Consider the following 16,668-nt stretch of genomic DNA (forward strand, 5'->3'; position numbering starts at 1 on the left):
TATGAACAAATAGACAAAAATATATTTCATTTCTTCATCTCATTGTGTGCAGCTTGTCTCTATTGAAATGTCTTCCTGCAGGGCTGTGGACCCCCATTCCCAACTTAACCGCATGCTTTCTCACGGTAGGAAAGAGTTGTGACAGATATAAGAGAACTCAGGGGATGGAGGAGAATAGTACAGGTTCACATATCCAGGGAATGGTGTACCCAGGCAGCGCAGCGTGTCCTTGTTTTAATTAAGATAAATGAGGAAGTCTGTACATGTGGGCATGCAGGGGGCCACCGGGGAACAGGGTGGAAGCAAACCTCCGTTCAAGATATTTTTTTATCTTTTCTTTCTCTCTTGGGTATAAATGCTACATGAGGAGATTTCCACTCTCTGAAATGTTTTCCACCTTCCTCATTCATCACACCTGAACTTGGTTTCATGGAACCCCGGAGCATGTATAGTCACGTGGTGGGCCTGGCCTGCTGTAGAAACACATGAAATAAGACATCCATAATACCACAAGTGCTGGATATTGATTTCACACATGCACAGGGACATACTTTGTAATCTGTCATCTGTCATGAAGTTGCCATAATTGTGCTCAAGGCATTCTAATATGCTTGAATAAATCACTAGAATTATATTTTTCTCCAGGGCAACCAGGACATTAAATATTTGGTTTATCTTTTCTCAATTGTCAGTGTTTGAAGCACTAGATTGTCACGATGGTGCTTCTCTCTTTTTGAGGATGACTTAATTAGACTTGATGACGTTTCCCAGGTTGAACATTCAGAATATAATGGATTTAATGGCAGAAATGTCTAAAACATCTCCTTAGTTAAATCCTTTGTTAATTGTTATCTTTTAACAGTTTTTATTTATATTTTAATATTTAATTTAAAATTATTAAATTGTACTGTTGACATGAGTTAACTATGTGTTATAACTAACAATAAATAGTTATTTTAATGTAAAATATATAACAACATTTAATAATACATTATTTTGATTTGATTTAATATTATTTTACTTAATGTTTTATATGTGTGTGTGTGTTATATATTGGTATTTATTTACTTTTTAAAATATTTTACATTAAATAAAAATCATTTAATCTTTATATTAAATGAATTTAATAATATTTTAATTAATGTTATTTATTATTTAATTTAATAGAAATTCGTTTTTTATCGTATTTGATATTCATAATATTTAAGTTTAATTATTAAATAAAGTATCTTTTAAACATTCAATTTGATTACATTTAGCTTTTTTTTTCCTACAATTAATAAAATTTATATTAGTAAGGTCTAACAATTTTGCTGTTTTTAGTTACATGCATGAACAGACATATGACACATGACACAAGGAAAGACAACCAGATGTGTTTCATTTGTGGTGTAAACATACTATGCCCTGATCCAGATTTATAATTTACTTTACAAAATGAGAGGTTTCTTCTGTCCTTGTAAAAAACCCTGGAAGAAAACGCTCTCTCATTCCACTACCTGTAACTGGAGATCTTATAATATGTGCCAGTATCTCTTATCGCTGTTATCACATTAATGCTAAAATTATTAATCTAGCTTTACAAGCCTATATGGTGCAGCAAAAGCAGTATGAAGGTCAAAGTCAAGGTCAGGCAGGTAGACATCTGAAATCTGGTTTGTGTTTTATTAAGTATACCTTCAGTAATTAGGTTCTCTTTAGTGAAAAAGTGAGGAATAGCAATGGTTAAATGGATTAGAACCTTACATTTGGACAAAAGCATTATATTATGGAGTAAAACGGAGGACAAGTGAGTGGCGGTCCAAAGAAGAAGAGATGATGGTGATAAACTGGTGAATGGGCAGAGAGGTGCAATCTGTGCTGTTGGCACCGACAGTATTTTATGTCCCTTCTTCTCATTCCTGCACAACAGATGGCAGATCAGACTTGAGTTCCCCAGCGATCTGATGGTCTGTATGCTGCGCTGGGTCTGTTTTAATGTCACCAGTGAGGACACCAGTACCATTAAGTAAAAAACATGGCTTTTAAATGAAAACAATCCTTTTTTAAAGGGACGTAAGTTTAGATTTGTGTTACTCGTATTGTCCCTAAACTCTCTAAATGTTAATAAAGGTTTTTAAGAACTAAATCTATATGTAAAACACCCTCTCCACAGGCTGGTTTTGCTTCTGTACTTTTGACGGTTTTAAGGGTTTTATATGTTACCCTGGACCACAAAACCATTCATAAGTCACACGGGTATATTTGTATCACTTGCCAACAATACATTGCATGGGTCAAAATTATATATTTTTCTTTTATGCCAAAAATCATTAGGATATTCTGTTAAATTCGTACCGTATAGTAAATATTTCAAAACTTTGAGGCGAGTGGATGCTGCAAAATCGCGAACAAAAATGATTGGAAACACACATACAAACTTCGCTCGCTGCTGCACACTCTTTGGGAATTACTATGTAAAGCTTAGAATTTCTGCTTTCGGGTTCATCTACTCTCCACAATGTCATTTCAGCGTTAAGCGAATGGAGAGCGTTTAAACAAACCTGTTTCTTCTTAGCAATGGCCTACAGCGCCTCTGATGGACGAACTTTAAAGCCGATTTTCTCCCCTCAGACTCCAGATTTTCTAAATTGAAAAGATCAATGGAAAGCTTATTTATTCAGCTTTCAGATGACGTATAAATCTCTATTTAAGGAAATGACCCTTATGACTGGTTTTATAGTTTATTTTCTAAAAAAGGTCTAGTTGGATTTGATAGAAGCTCTGCGGTCTAAATGTTAGAATGTTTAACATCCTTTTTTATTTATTTATAAGATAATGTAATTTTTAATCAGTGTTTCATAAATCTATGTCTGACAAATAAGTTTTTGACGTTCCTATGTAAGAGGATCAATACCGTGTCTGATATAAGCTGATTGTTATCAGGTTTGTTAAAGTATTCATTTATCTATTTGATTTTATTCCTTTTTGCAGCTGTCAAGTTTACACATCTGTAAATCTGGTGCTGGGACGTCTGCCCAGTCTAATGTAAAGATATTGAGCTGTAATGCATTCAGACACCGCTAAATATATCTATTAGTCATGTGCTATCAGAGTGTATTTTTAAGACGGCTGTGAATTTTGCCACCATACCTGCAGCCAAACAGAAATAACCTGTGAAGCTGTGAAGACACCATGAGCATTTGGCCCGCTCTACTATATCTGTCATCTGTGAATGCGGTGTTGGTTGGCATGTGCAAATCGGATGTTGCAATTCATCTTAAATTTTGTGAGACTACAAATTCGGTTTTCACGGTCCAACAATTGCAAATGCATAAAATCGGCAATTATACATGATTTTGCATCTTTTTTTTTTCATAAATACGACACATGAATTTAACATGTGTCCTGATGTTTAATGTTGACTTTTGCTTGAGCATATCACAATTTCAGAAACACTTATTAAACTCACCAGCTGCACCAACACAGATCTGGTCTTTCTCACTTGTCCCTTTAACCATATCTTGGTGATACTTGCCTACACTTCTAAAGCATTCTGAGTAAACACAAAGCGGGCTGCTGTTTCACTGTACAGCAGTGCACATCGCCAAAAGGGACGTGCGTGTCCTTATTTGGGGCGAACCGACAGACCCCGTCCCGCAGCAACAGCAGTCCCCTTGCTGACTATTTACAGAGCCGGGTCAGGGGAGGGTGCCCGGATTATTTCCAAATCTCTCTGAGTGGCTCTGTCCGTATGCTTGTTTAAGAAAGCCACGGGCCCTTCGTGGCGTAATTATCAGGGCTGTTTCTCATGACTCACGTTTAAGCTAAACAAGTTTATCTGGAGCCCTGGCAGAGTCTGAGCTAAACTTACAGGCGCTGCGTGACCCGGGACGCTTGCCAGAGATGTCTGCGTGCCGCTACCATGCCGCAGTAGTTTAGACACAAATAGAATGTGTTTTCACTCTTTTCCCCCGCACGTCTGGGAAAATACAAGTCATGGGGGTCGTAAAATAGCAAATTGAGAACATTAGCTAATTATAATATAACATTAGCCTAACTGTATTAATAGAGGCACTGTCTCCTGTTTAATTGTGTTTTCTTGCGCCGTGTTTTTGACGGGTTTGTTTACTTCCATGCAGATCTCTCAGATGGTGTCGGAGGGCAACAGAGAGGGTTTAAATGAGGCCGCGCTGAACCGATACAATGCCGACCGCCCGATAGCGTACAGCAGCCCCCCGGCTCCTGCCCCGGCCACCACAGCGCCCTCCAGTGGCACCTCTGCTGCTGCATCCTTCTTTGCCAGGTAAATTTGGATCATTTTACATCGAGAATTAAAAGTGGATTTTTGTCGTTGTTGGAAATATATTTTTGAGATACCAGTTAATTTCTTAATGTGGCCCCTGTAACATAAATACTAGTAAATTATGGCTGTAAAATAATGTTAAACAAGTCACCGTTCTGCCATCCAATCAGCTTGTTAATGTAACTTAATGTAATGTAAACATAAAAACACAATAATGTTATGTTTTTTTACAATTTCACCTGCTGCACTTTCACATTTAATATGTGTTAGCCCTTTAAATTTGAATGGATTTTGATTGGCTGTCAATGTTTCATCAGCTGGAAGAAAAATAGCTGTGAAAGAGATTTTAAAGATATGATGACTCTGTATTATTATAGTTGTGGTATAGACTTTGCTATTCAATTAAATTAAGATGCTTTTTTACTTTTAAGTTGTAGGTATTGTCAAACGGACAGTTCCCCCCAAAATAAAAATGGTGTCTCACCCTTCAAATCGGTATACATTTTTTTATTCTGATGAACACAGAGAAGATATTTTGAAGAATGCTTGTAACCAAACAGTTCTTGGACACCATTGACTGCCATAGTAGAAAGTGTCCCAGAACTGTTTGCTTTCCTACATCCTCAAAAATATCTTCTTTTGTTTTTAACAGAACAAATACATTTATAAAGCAATGTTACCTACTATGGCTGTCAATGGTGGCCAAGAACTGTTTGGTTACAAGCACTCTTCCAAATACCTTTTTCTGTGTTCATCAGAACAAAGAAATGTTTACAGATTTGTAACAATTTGAGGGTGAGTAAATGAAGACAGAAGTTTTATTTTGGGGGAACTATCCCTTTGACAATCTGGATGTGAATGGATGATAATTTCCTCGCACGAGCTTGTAAATGTGTGATTCTATGACACATTATCTGGTTATTATTATAAGAAAGTAGATAAGATTATGTGGATTATTTTTAAAATAGTAATCTTGGCCTTGAGCAAGACTTTCTTTATCATGTCACTTGAATATTTGCATGCCGATGACTTCATCGCTCTCTTTATGGTGGTGATCGTAGTACTCATCTCCCATCTGCAGCCAGCATAAGAACTCCAGGGTGAAGAGAGAGACTGAAGCGTGTTCTCTCATGTTCATCTTTACTCACACTCATCTTCACAGCTGTCAGTTTTCAACGCGATGTTTCTCGCACATGCAAACACACTCCTGCTAGCGCAGAGGTGTTGTCACTTTAATGTTGTCAAACGAGATGCTCTGACCACTAGGTGGACTACACCGGAGACTTTTTCCCTTTGCTTTCTTCCTGGAAAGAAGACATGTGACGTGACCCTCAGGGTCTTACTGTACGTGAAGTTAAACTTGTGTGTGTACTATCTTTCAAAGAAGTCATTATTTAACACTTGGGGAACTACGCTAGCTCCCCTCCCGTATTTATCGACTGGGGCTCTGGTCTCTGTCGCCCAGAGCGGCGTGGGAGGAGTCGAGGACATAGATCATGGGGTGTTATCGTAGGAGAGAAGGAGAAGGGTGGGGAGGCAGAGGAAGATAGCGAGAGACAAATGGATCAGGTGAAAACTCAAAAGCTCTCGTTTTCTTGAGAGCCTCTCTCATTCAGCGGACGGATTTAAGGATTTTATTTGTGTCAAAGGAGAGACACTGCGGCTGTGGTGACACTGTGTCTTTAGCTTTAGCACTTCGTTTCTGTGTGAAAATGTCAGTTGGACATCAACGCAATTTTCCGTTTCAAGCAGAGATGCCGAAAGAGATGCAAAGGTTACAGATTGCACCGTAAATTTGTTATCTTTACATTATAGCAGCTGACTGGCGTGAGTTTGTTTGGCATAGCGATAAATATCATAAATCACAGAGTGCACCATTGTCCAATCGAACTCTATTCCATATACAGTTAATATTCATGAGAACGTTTTCTTTTGGAAAAGATCCCGTCTCGACTCTTTCTTCCAGTGTTCTGTTTTACGTCTCATACAGTCATCCATCCAAAGCCCAAAACATTTACAGTAGAAACCATTTGGCAGCGCTTCTATATCTGTGATGTGGTGCGTATTGGGTAAACAGTTATGATAAATGACATTTAGCCTCATCTGCAGAATGAATTGTTAAACGGACCGTACGCTCTTAATCCGTGCGAGTGGATCATACTGTAGATGTATTGCTCAATCGCTGTAAATATTTTTGTAACGTTCAGATCACGACGAGGTTAAGAGGCGTCCAGCATGATTTACTGGCTTCATATCAAGCGTGTTGGCAGATACCGTGTGGATGTTCTAGATCAGTTGCTCTCAACTTGTGGTGGTCAGGTATGAAAGAGAAAGCAAGAAAAAACGATGCTGATTCTGAATAAAAATACGAACCAATCACAAAAGCAGTTTTAAGTAGCACGGGAATATTTGTGGCAATAGCCAACAAAACATTTTGTGGGTCAAAATTATAGATTTTTCTTTAATGCCAAAAATCATTGGGATATTAAGTAAAGATCATGTTCTGTGACGATATTTTGTACATTTCATACCGTGAATATATCAAAACATCATTATTGCGAGTAATAAGCAACGCTAAGGACTCATTTGGACAACTTTAAATGCGATTATCTCAGTATTTCGATTTTCTTGTCAGATTCAAGGGTTTTAAAACAGTTGTATCTTGACCAAATATTGTCCTAACCTTACCCTACACCATACTCCCGTGGAAAGCCAACTTATTCAGCTTTCAGATAGTGTAAAAATCATGAGACTGTTTTTTTTGTCCAAGATCGTATATATTAACATTATTTGGGGTATTTTGCTTCATTTCGATTTCATATTGATATGGAAGTATTTGGTAGAGCATTGTGTCAGAGCCATTGAGAGAGAGTTCTGACAACGGAAGTCCTAAATGCTGGAGTGTCACATGATTCGTGGAGCCTTCAGATAGTTCCAGGAAGTTATGTTTTCTCTTTAAATGCTTTAATTCTTTAATTTCTTCATTAAATTGCTTTCGTCTTTAAATGGGTTAGATGTATACCTCAGTTGGTCTGTTTAGTGGCAGCTCAACTTCGGAAACTGTTGAAACTGTTAAAAAACTGTTCCATTGGAGTCAACGTAGAAGACGCTTCTCTCTCTATCAATGGCTCTGCATTGTCTTAGCCTCATGCAAAGCATTCTGGAAACCAGAAATCCTCATCAACCGTTCTTCTGTTCTCAAAAAATAATAATAATCTTGGCTCCCGGAATGCTTTGCATGAGGTTATTTTCTAGTGTTTTTTCTGTAAAGATAAAGACTCGCTAATGGTTAATGTCTATTATCTTTGAACAATTATTATTATTATTATTATGAAGATTATTATTATTATCTTTGTTTATCTTTGAACAAACCGTTGCCAGTAAATAACATAAATGTTAATCTACAGTAAATTACTGGCAAACTGCTGCCAGAAATACTGTAATTTCTACAGGTTTTTTTACAGTGTGTTTCTATTGATCCTCAAATTTTCCATACGTGCCAGTTGCTAGTTTTCCTCTTTCGAAATAATAAAAGGACCAGGAGAGAGTGAACCTATGATTTATACCCGTCATGCCCTCATGTAGCAGACAATGTCAACTATCCTTGGGCACTTCAAAAAAAGGTTGTAAACTTCAGAAGACAGTGCTGGTTTACATGAAGGACAGCCCTGTTCTCTTCTGTATATATGTGTCTTGACCTGCCGTTTGACAGCTCAAGACTATTCTGCCAAAGCGTGTGTTTATATATACACCTGGCGCACATTTTTCTCTTTGTTTGAAACGGGACCGTGTCACACCCCCTGCTCTTCTTGCCCTGCTCTCGCACCTGAACATTTACAGATGTCCTGACACGCTTTGAGAGAGCGCTGTGGTTTATGGGACAGGTGTCGTGACCTGACCATCCGGATGCGTTCTGTTAAAGACGTGTCGGGGCTGTCAAACTGAACCTGTAATTTAAACACCTTCCTTCCAGATACCGTGAAATATGTCCTGTTCATCTTCTGCTAGTCTATGTGCTGAAGCACCAATCACGGTTGCTTACATTTTTCAATGATCAACCTCAGGAACCACAGGAGTTAAAGAGATTAAAGAGGAAATGAAAATTCTTTCATCATTTATTCATCCTCATGTCATTGCAAACCGGTATGACTTTCTTCTGCATAACACAAAATAAGATATTTTGAAGAATGTCAGTAACCAAACAACATTTGACCGCCATTGACTTGCATTGTATGGAGACAAAACAACAGACATTTCTCTAAATATGCTTTGTGTTAAGCACTGAAAGACTTGCAAAATCTTCTCTCTACAAAGATAAATAAACAACTTGAACAGAATTTTTTGTTAAGGGAGTCACATGATTGTTTTGCATATACAAATTAGCCAAAACATGATTCTAACAAAGATTATTTTGTTGACTGGACTTAGATTCTCAGGTTTTTGGGCAAAATGTGTCCAATTACAAAACAAACAATATTGCAAGAGTTTTTAAGTTCCCAGGATGCATTGCAGCATATTCAATTCTATGTTCATCTTTAGTGTTTTAGTTCTTGCTGGCTTAATTTTAGCTTTAATATCGTTGTTACTGTTGTGTTTTTCTAATGAATGATGATTTTTGATTCTTACCATGGTTGACAATTGTAGTGAAAGACAAATATATTCATTTATTTTTTAAATAACCAATCTATATTCTCTATTTATATATTTCAGAATATTTGAACCACTATGATCATATTTTTTAATGGGTTCTCAATTACATATATCCAGAATGCAAGCTTCTGAATATCTGATCCGGCTGCTGGCGGTCTCTGTCTGCATGAGAGACTCTATCATCAACCAAACGTCCCCCCGCGCAGTCATGCCTGTCTTTTCGACAACCCTTTCTCCGCTCAGCCATGTCAGGTTCCTGCGGCTCTCATTTGTTGGCCGGGTTCCCCTGATCCCTGTTCTCGCTCGCTGCTCTCTAAGTAAGGACATGTTGACCCGGGACATCAGCCCATATGGAAGCGCTCTTCTACTAATATTTTCACTGTGGAAAAAGCCTGTCGGTGTTGCGGTTTCTTATCTCAAGCTTTGGCTGTTTCTGTTCTAACTCACAGTCTCCAATCATCAGTCGCAATCTTTCATTTGGTTATTTAAATGGGGATTGTGGGATGTTGAGAATTGGTCGCGGTGGTGCAATCTGAATCAGTTGAGGCCGCTAGGGAGATTCCTCCATCGTATCCTGCGGTGGGTGGTCCGCGTCCTTCAGTTAGGAGATCTATTTGTAGATCAGCCCTGGCCCGATCAGGTGTTTCTCCCAGGTGTGTTGGCACAGGAATGTGTGTCAGGCAAGTTGACATCTCGGCAGAGGCTCCTTGTTCTTTTCTTTCAACCCATCTCACATCTATCCTCCCCTCCACCATCACAGCCTCACTGTACCCCAATAGTGGCTAGTTCTGCTGCTGTGGTACAATTATTTGGTGTCTGGCTGGTTAGGAGAGCATAATGGCAGCTAAATCCCCCCCTCCCTATTTTCATTACAATGTTTACAGAGTGAGCCCTGTAGTAAAAAAATTCTTCATCTTTCTCTAGTTTTTGTCTTCCCCTCTTGCTTATGTGAATAATGTATACTTTACATCTTATTATATTGATTGTAGGCTATTGTCTATTTGTACAAAAAATTGCAGTTATAGTTTATTGTAAATATTTGACATGATATAATTGTAAATCATATTGTAAATATTTTGTAGACATAACATAACATAACATAACATAACATAACATAAAATACAATATAATATTACATAATTAATGTTTGTATATTTATACTCAAAATTTGATGACTTTCAAAGGGACATAAAAAAACATTCTGTCTTCATTTACTCACCCTCAAGTTGCATTTGGCAGATGGTTTTATCCAAATCGATTTACATTGCTTTATCCTATACATTTTACATAGGTATTTGCAATCCCCTGGGATTGACCCCACAACCTTGCGTTGTTAACGCAATGCTCTTACCACTGAGCTACAGGAAACCTGTATACATTTCTTTGTTCATATGAACACAAAGAAAGATCTTTGGAAAAATGTCAGCTACTGACATTTCTGTGACATTATTGACTACTATAGTAGGAAAAAAATGTGTACATCTATTTTTGTTCCATTAATCACAAAATAAAATGTAGGTAAGCAAACAGTTCTGGGGCACCTTTGACTGGCAGTTTAGTTTTTCCTACTATAGTAGTCAATTGTGTCCCAGAAATATCAGCTGCTAACATTTTTCCAAATATTTTTCTTTTTGTTAAAAATAACAAAGACATTTATACAGGTTGGGAACAACTCGATGGCAGTTATTCATGACAGAATTTTAATTTATGGGTGGAGTATAATAAAAGATCTATTTAAGATATGCCTCTTCCATCTTTCTCTGGTCCCAGGAGGTTTTCAGCCATGTGGTTCTCCTCTACAAGTCATCAGTGTCAAGAACACCAATAGGAAGGTGTGTGTGTCTGTGCGTGTGCATATATTTCGACCATGTGCAAATTAGAAGCCTGGGAGTCTCTGACAGAAATCCAGTTGGACATTTGAACAGGGAGTAACGTGTGGTGCTTGTTTAAATCCCCTGCAGAATGGCTGGTGATTCATATATTGTTCTGCAAAACAGAATACTTTCTCTAACTGTTCATTTGTAATCTTTATTTCCCCTTTACTTTTTCCCTGAAGTAGGACGAACTTAAATCAGAAACACATTTTGTCTGTATTTTCATCCTTCAGCTGTCTTCCAGATGTTGTGTTTATGTATGTGTGTTTCACTGGTGACCGCATAAGCTGTGGGTGTGGGGTGTGTACCGTAAGGATGAGATAATGCGAGCATCCACGCGTATCAGCCGCCGCTTTCAGTATGTGCAGTGTGTGTTGTTCTGTTCATTAGCTCTCGTGCTTCCATCTCAGGGGAGCAAAACGGTCGCCCCGTGACCTACACCTCCTACGCTCCACCTCCTCACCAGTTTGCTTTACTCTGGCCCTTAAAAACGTGCAGGGTCACCTTAGAAACCCCTCACATCAGCCCTGACCCTTATATCGAAGGAGGACCACCCCCCTCCTCAGAGAGCTTACCTTCCGACGCACGCTCAAATGATCGATTGAGCTGCTGAAGAGCCGAGCGATGTGAGGAGAGTGAGAGGTTTCATTAGAGCCCAGCCAGATTTATACTATAAATATTCACCTCAGGGGACGGCTGTCTCTGATGGCATTCCACTACAGAGCAGTGGTTTGTGTGTGTTTGTGTGTATGTGTGTCACATTGACACTTAATGAGCTTGTCCTGGATATTTCCACCCAGTACATGCATTTAGTTATTTGACTTTATTAGTGGTGTTTGCTAAGGCAAATGCTGATGCTCATAAATATGATTATACATCTGGAGATTTTTTTTTAATTTTTACATTAATCAGCATTTTTGCATGTATTGTGCCAATTTAAGTCGAATATCTGTTGAATTTCCATAGGAACAAACCTCAGGAATAAAGTCAGCCGACAGCTGAATGCAAAGATTTTATGCGTTTATTCAAAGCGACTTACATTGCAATATCCTTAACATTTATACATAGGTATATGATTGCACATGTGCCATCCCCTGGGATCGAACCCACAACCTTGCGTAATGCAATGCTCTTACCAAAGCCATGGTGAATGAAGATGAAAGAAACTTGCGAAAAAATAGACTTATTAAATCATATATTCATTTTTGAACGCGTATATTCATAAAAGCTGAAAATAATTTACATTTAGTCATTTAGCAGACGCTTTTATCCAAAGTGACGTACAAATTAGGGGAAAACAATAGAAGCAATTTGTGCAACAAAAGAACAACAATGCATAGGTGCAGTAAAAAGTGGTCTCAGTCAGCCTATCATAGTACACAATGCTAAGAATTGTTTAATTTGGGGGGATAGGAAAGTAGAAAAGAAGTAGAAGAACTTTAGAAGTGGTCTCTTAATGTTTTCAATGGCTGTACATACAGCATTAGTATGAGTTACATTTAAGGAACCCAAGATATATTTAGGTACGTGATAAACAATTAAGGCTGGGCTTTATTTAATTTTAGCCAGGAAGTGACAACCTAAAAACACACCTAGCAGCTGCATAGCAATGTCTTGGCAACCATTTAGATGACCCTGGTAACGTGCTAAAGACAATTTGCTGTACAGCACTTTAGAAACTGCATAGCAACGCCCTGGAGACCATTCAGATACTCCTAGCAACATGATAAAGACCACTTATAATACCATAGCAACAGGCTGGATTCCACCTAGATAACCCTAGCAACATGGTAAAGAGCACTTCAAACACCTGAGCAACCACATAGCAACACCCTGGGCACCACGGAGACTATCCTCATCCTAAATCTAGTTATTTGCTTAAATCACACTCACAACAAACCTCATCTCATTGTCTCCTAATTGTAATAATCTGATTGTTTAAAACAAGCAATTAGACATTAAACTGAGCAAACACCAAGCACACCAATGCGTGTGACATTTATTTTTAATGACCATAATTATGCACCCTAAAGAGGACATGGATTTCAGCCTCTTTGCTTTTACATGTCTCTCTCTCATTCTTTCTCTCTCTCTCTTTCCGCTTGCACCGATAACCCCTCACTCATTTGACAGGAGGGAGGAGTCTCTTAAAATTCAGGGCAATTAACTCGTGATCTCATCCATTTAGCTGTTCGGGTTATGTGGGCGATCTATTGAAGGGTGTCACAAAGCATTGACAAGTGGTCTAATGATCCCAACATCAATTATGAATGCAGGCAATAATGATCTCTCCTTGTTCCAGTGCACCGGGGCTAAAATCACAATGGACAGGAAACTGGGACAGATTAACACCAGCATGAAGTATAGTTTTAAATGCTTGATTCTTAAAGCTGAATTGTGTCATTTTTTTTCTGTTGAAATATTTTTCTCTATTCTAGCTTTAAAAGGATAGTTGAGCCAAAATGAAAATTCTGTCATCATTTACCGACTCTCATATTAATTCAAACCTGTAAGACTTTTCTTTCATTCTTCTAATGGCATAAGTTTGGGGAGACACTGTCTGTTTGGCTGATCTTGGCAGACGGGAACATCTATTCAGGACATCTTTTTGGAAATAAATCAGACTCCCTGCAAAACGATGACGGTTGTCTTCACAAAAAATTGCTGCGTGCAATTAACAGACTGTCAACTGTAACTGCAGTGGTGGCATAACGCCACAGTGGTGGCGCTGTTTCGTTATCAGCACACTGAGGCGCTAAAAGAGTTGCTGTGTTTGACGGCTGTTTGTTTTGCATCTAAGTACGTTTAATTTCTTGAAATTTCTTAAATTAACATGACATACATCATTGTAATGTCTTTAGCTGTGCAGTTGCCTCTTTGAATCAGCGTATACTGTATACTGTACATTTGAACCGATTCACTTAAACTATTGGACTTTTCAGTCACCAGCCAATATAATTATTGAATCATTTAAAGTGAACCACAGAGAATGCAAGATGTGAATGAGCTTTCATCATTTAGTAAGACTGCTTAAATCAGTTGGCTAATGTGGGCTGAAAAGTTAGTTGAAAATGTATTTTATTTGCTTTAGTTGATTAAAAATAGACTGTTTGAATAAAAGTTATGTTTTGTATCGCTGAAATAATTGTCCTTTTTGTGCTTTTTTTGTCTCTTGAATTTTATTTGAACTTTTAATATGTCAAAGTCACTTTGGTTAAGCCACTTAAAGGTACGTAGGCCTACGTGTGTATGTGTGCAAGATCAGGATGGCACCATCTCCGCCTCATTTTGAGCCAGGAAAAACCCTGTTGCAATACTCCTCTAAAATCAACCTAGTGTAGTTGAATGTAATAAAGGCGGTGCCCGTGTTCGATTTTGCTGCTTGATGTGGTTGCTTTGTGTTATATATCAGATGTCAAATCATTGATTCTACTATATAGGAAAATCAAACTATCGTTCCAATCGTAATTGATGAGATTTGACTCCGTAGACTAGCTGTTCTCTCCTCAGGACCTCTTGAAGCCTGTGATCACAATGAGTTAGTATCTCTTAAGCTACGGCTAAATGACATGCCCGACCATAGAGGTTAATAATATAACATTCCCAGAGTTAGCCATAGATGAGAGCCGTAATAATTCTGATGATAATCACAGTAATAACTATCAGCATTATCACACAGAAGCATGAAATTGACCTCTAGAGATCAGTATGGATTGGAGATAATTCTCTCTATTTCCTATTTGCATTTGCTGAGCCATTTAAACGTAAATATATGGCCTACAATTCCCATAATTCCATAGTTAAACGATATAATTTTCCAAAGCGTTGTTAGGCTGTCATGTCCATACAATGTCTGTGGCATAAGACACATAAAATTGGAAAAACTTGATCGGCTGAACTCAACACAAAGTAAAAGTTTCTAGGGTGTTCTGTTTCTCGGATGTAAAGTAGGTGAATCACCCTGTTTAATGAAAAAACTGACCTCACTTTTTTTTTATCAGCATGGCTTTGTCATCGCTGACTCACCAAACAGACTTGCGCCTCAAAGCGTTCTATTTTTGCTTGAACGGTCTGAGCTTCTGTGGTGTGTTTGATGATCCAGTGAAGAAGCAGCCCGAGAGAGTCTTATCTGCAGAGCGCTGCACAGCACCGCAGGTCAGAGCTGACGGGGTTTACATGGGTCCAGCTCCTCCAGCTCTGCTCTATTTTTGCATCATCATCCGGCCTGCAGACACTGGCACAAACACAGGCGCTCACTCTTATAATTTGTCTTTAAGATGTGGAAAATGAAAAGCGTGAGATCACAAGGTTACGGGAGAAAGAACAACACACCTGTAATGAAAAACAATGTCGTGACTTCATGTCTAGAAATTCTGAATCTTCTTTTGTTGTGATTTCGAAACAGTTTTTTCTAAATACACTGCTACAGCAAAGCTAGAAAGAGGGAAAATTTTGCGATACTTGAAACTAGACATGGAATAATTCAATATCTCATGGGGCTGCTCGGATTGACCTCTGGTTGAATATCCGTGAGGCGTCTTCAGAAACCAAAATAATTTCTCAGTCCGGTCAATTATAGAGCAATGTTGAGATATTAGCGCCATCTAGCGGTGAGGTTGTAAATTGCATCCAACGACTCACTCCACACCTCCCTTTCGAAGCACTATGGCGGTTCCCACAGGATGAAGATGTCGTCACGTTTTCGCTTCTTTGCTGAAGGAGATAACGTATTTTCAAAACAAGCTCTGTAGAGCAGTTTGTCCGTGTAGGGCTACTGTAGAAACAACATGGCCAATTCCATGCAATGGGACCCGCGGTGTATGTAGATAGAAATAACTCATTCTAAGGTCCTAAAAACATAACACTTCATTATGTAAGGTCTTTATACACCTCTGAAGACAGTTATGTATATCATATTGCATTTCTGTCAAAAGATCACTATTACACATTGCACCTTTAAATCATTAGGCTAAAATATTTGAAGCCGATTTGTCCGGCCTATGCGATTGAGTCTCTTTTAATCTTCACCATATGGCTTGAATGCTGAGTAATTAGAAACGGTATGTACAGTAACAGATGTTTGCGTTGTGAGACTTGTCAGGGCTCTGGGGAATGTTTTAAAGTATTAATTCACAGAGCTGATGGTGGGAACGCTGTGGCCTGTCCCCATCATGCTATTGTGTTCGGGGTTGAATCTCAATGTGGCAGCTGTGAACCAGAACAGAACGTATGAGAAATGACGTCTTGATTTCAATGAACTCATGTAATGGTATAATTGAATTGAATTTTATTTATGTTATTTATATATTTTTTACAATGTAGCATTGTTTCAATATAATAAATACAGTATCAGTGTATGTAACACATACAGTATATTGTAAATACATGCGTTGCACCTTAATTTGATAAGAATATTGGTCAAGCCACCTTGGAAACAACTGAAACGCATTTATATTTCCTCTTGCCAATTTTCTTTCTGCTCTCTATCTAAAACTGTTTAAGACATCCTGACGGCAGTCTCTTTCTCATTCTAGGCTTAAATATCTCCCCCTAACATATGTTTCCTGCCCTCCAAACCTCATACTTCATATGACTGCAAAGTAGACATTGCCCATGAGGCCTTGCAGTTTCCAAAAGAACGTTGGACCTCCATTTAATGTAATTTAATTTTATTAAATTTTCTGTGTGATTTCATGCTGCAGTTTGGAAAGAGTCCTTACAGGTGCCAGGTCTCTGGGAGAAATCCCTGGAGAAGTGTGAAGTGTTAAAAGTGGAAAGAGAGAGCTTGAGAGATAGAGCAAAATTGGTGGCGAGATCGAATAGTAGACATTATCGGCCGAGTACAGTGTGATATTAGAT

The 16,668-nt window shown here is 38.3% G+C and overlaps 1 protein-coding gene across 1 annotated transcript in view; it reads left to right on the top strand.

Annotated features, from left to right (window-relative positions):
- The window catches only part of kif26ba (kinesin family member 26Ba), a 72,858-nt gene that overhangs the window by 25,062 nt on the left and 31,128 nt on the right, over window positions 1-16,668 (top strand). Inside the window, exon 4 of the mRNA XM_056768101.1 lies at window positions 4,122-4,285. Within this exon, the coding sequence (XP_056624079.1) occupies window positions 4,122-4,285 (164 nt within the window). The remainder of the gene's footprint in view (window positions 1-4,121; window positions 4,286-16,668) is intronic.

Source organism: Triplophysa dalaica, chromosome 15 (genome assembly GCF_015846415.1).
Source record: "Triplophysa dalaica isolate WHDGS20190420 chromosome 15, ASM1584641v1, whole genome shotgun sequence".
NCBI classification, from domain to species: domain Eukaryota; kingdom Metazoa; phylum Chordata; class Actinopteri; order Cypriniformes; family Nemacheilidae; genus Triplophysa; species Triplophysa dalaica.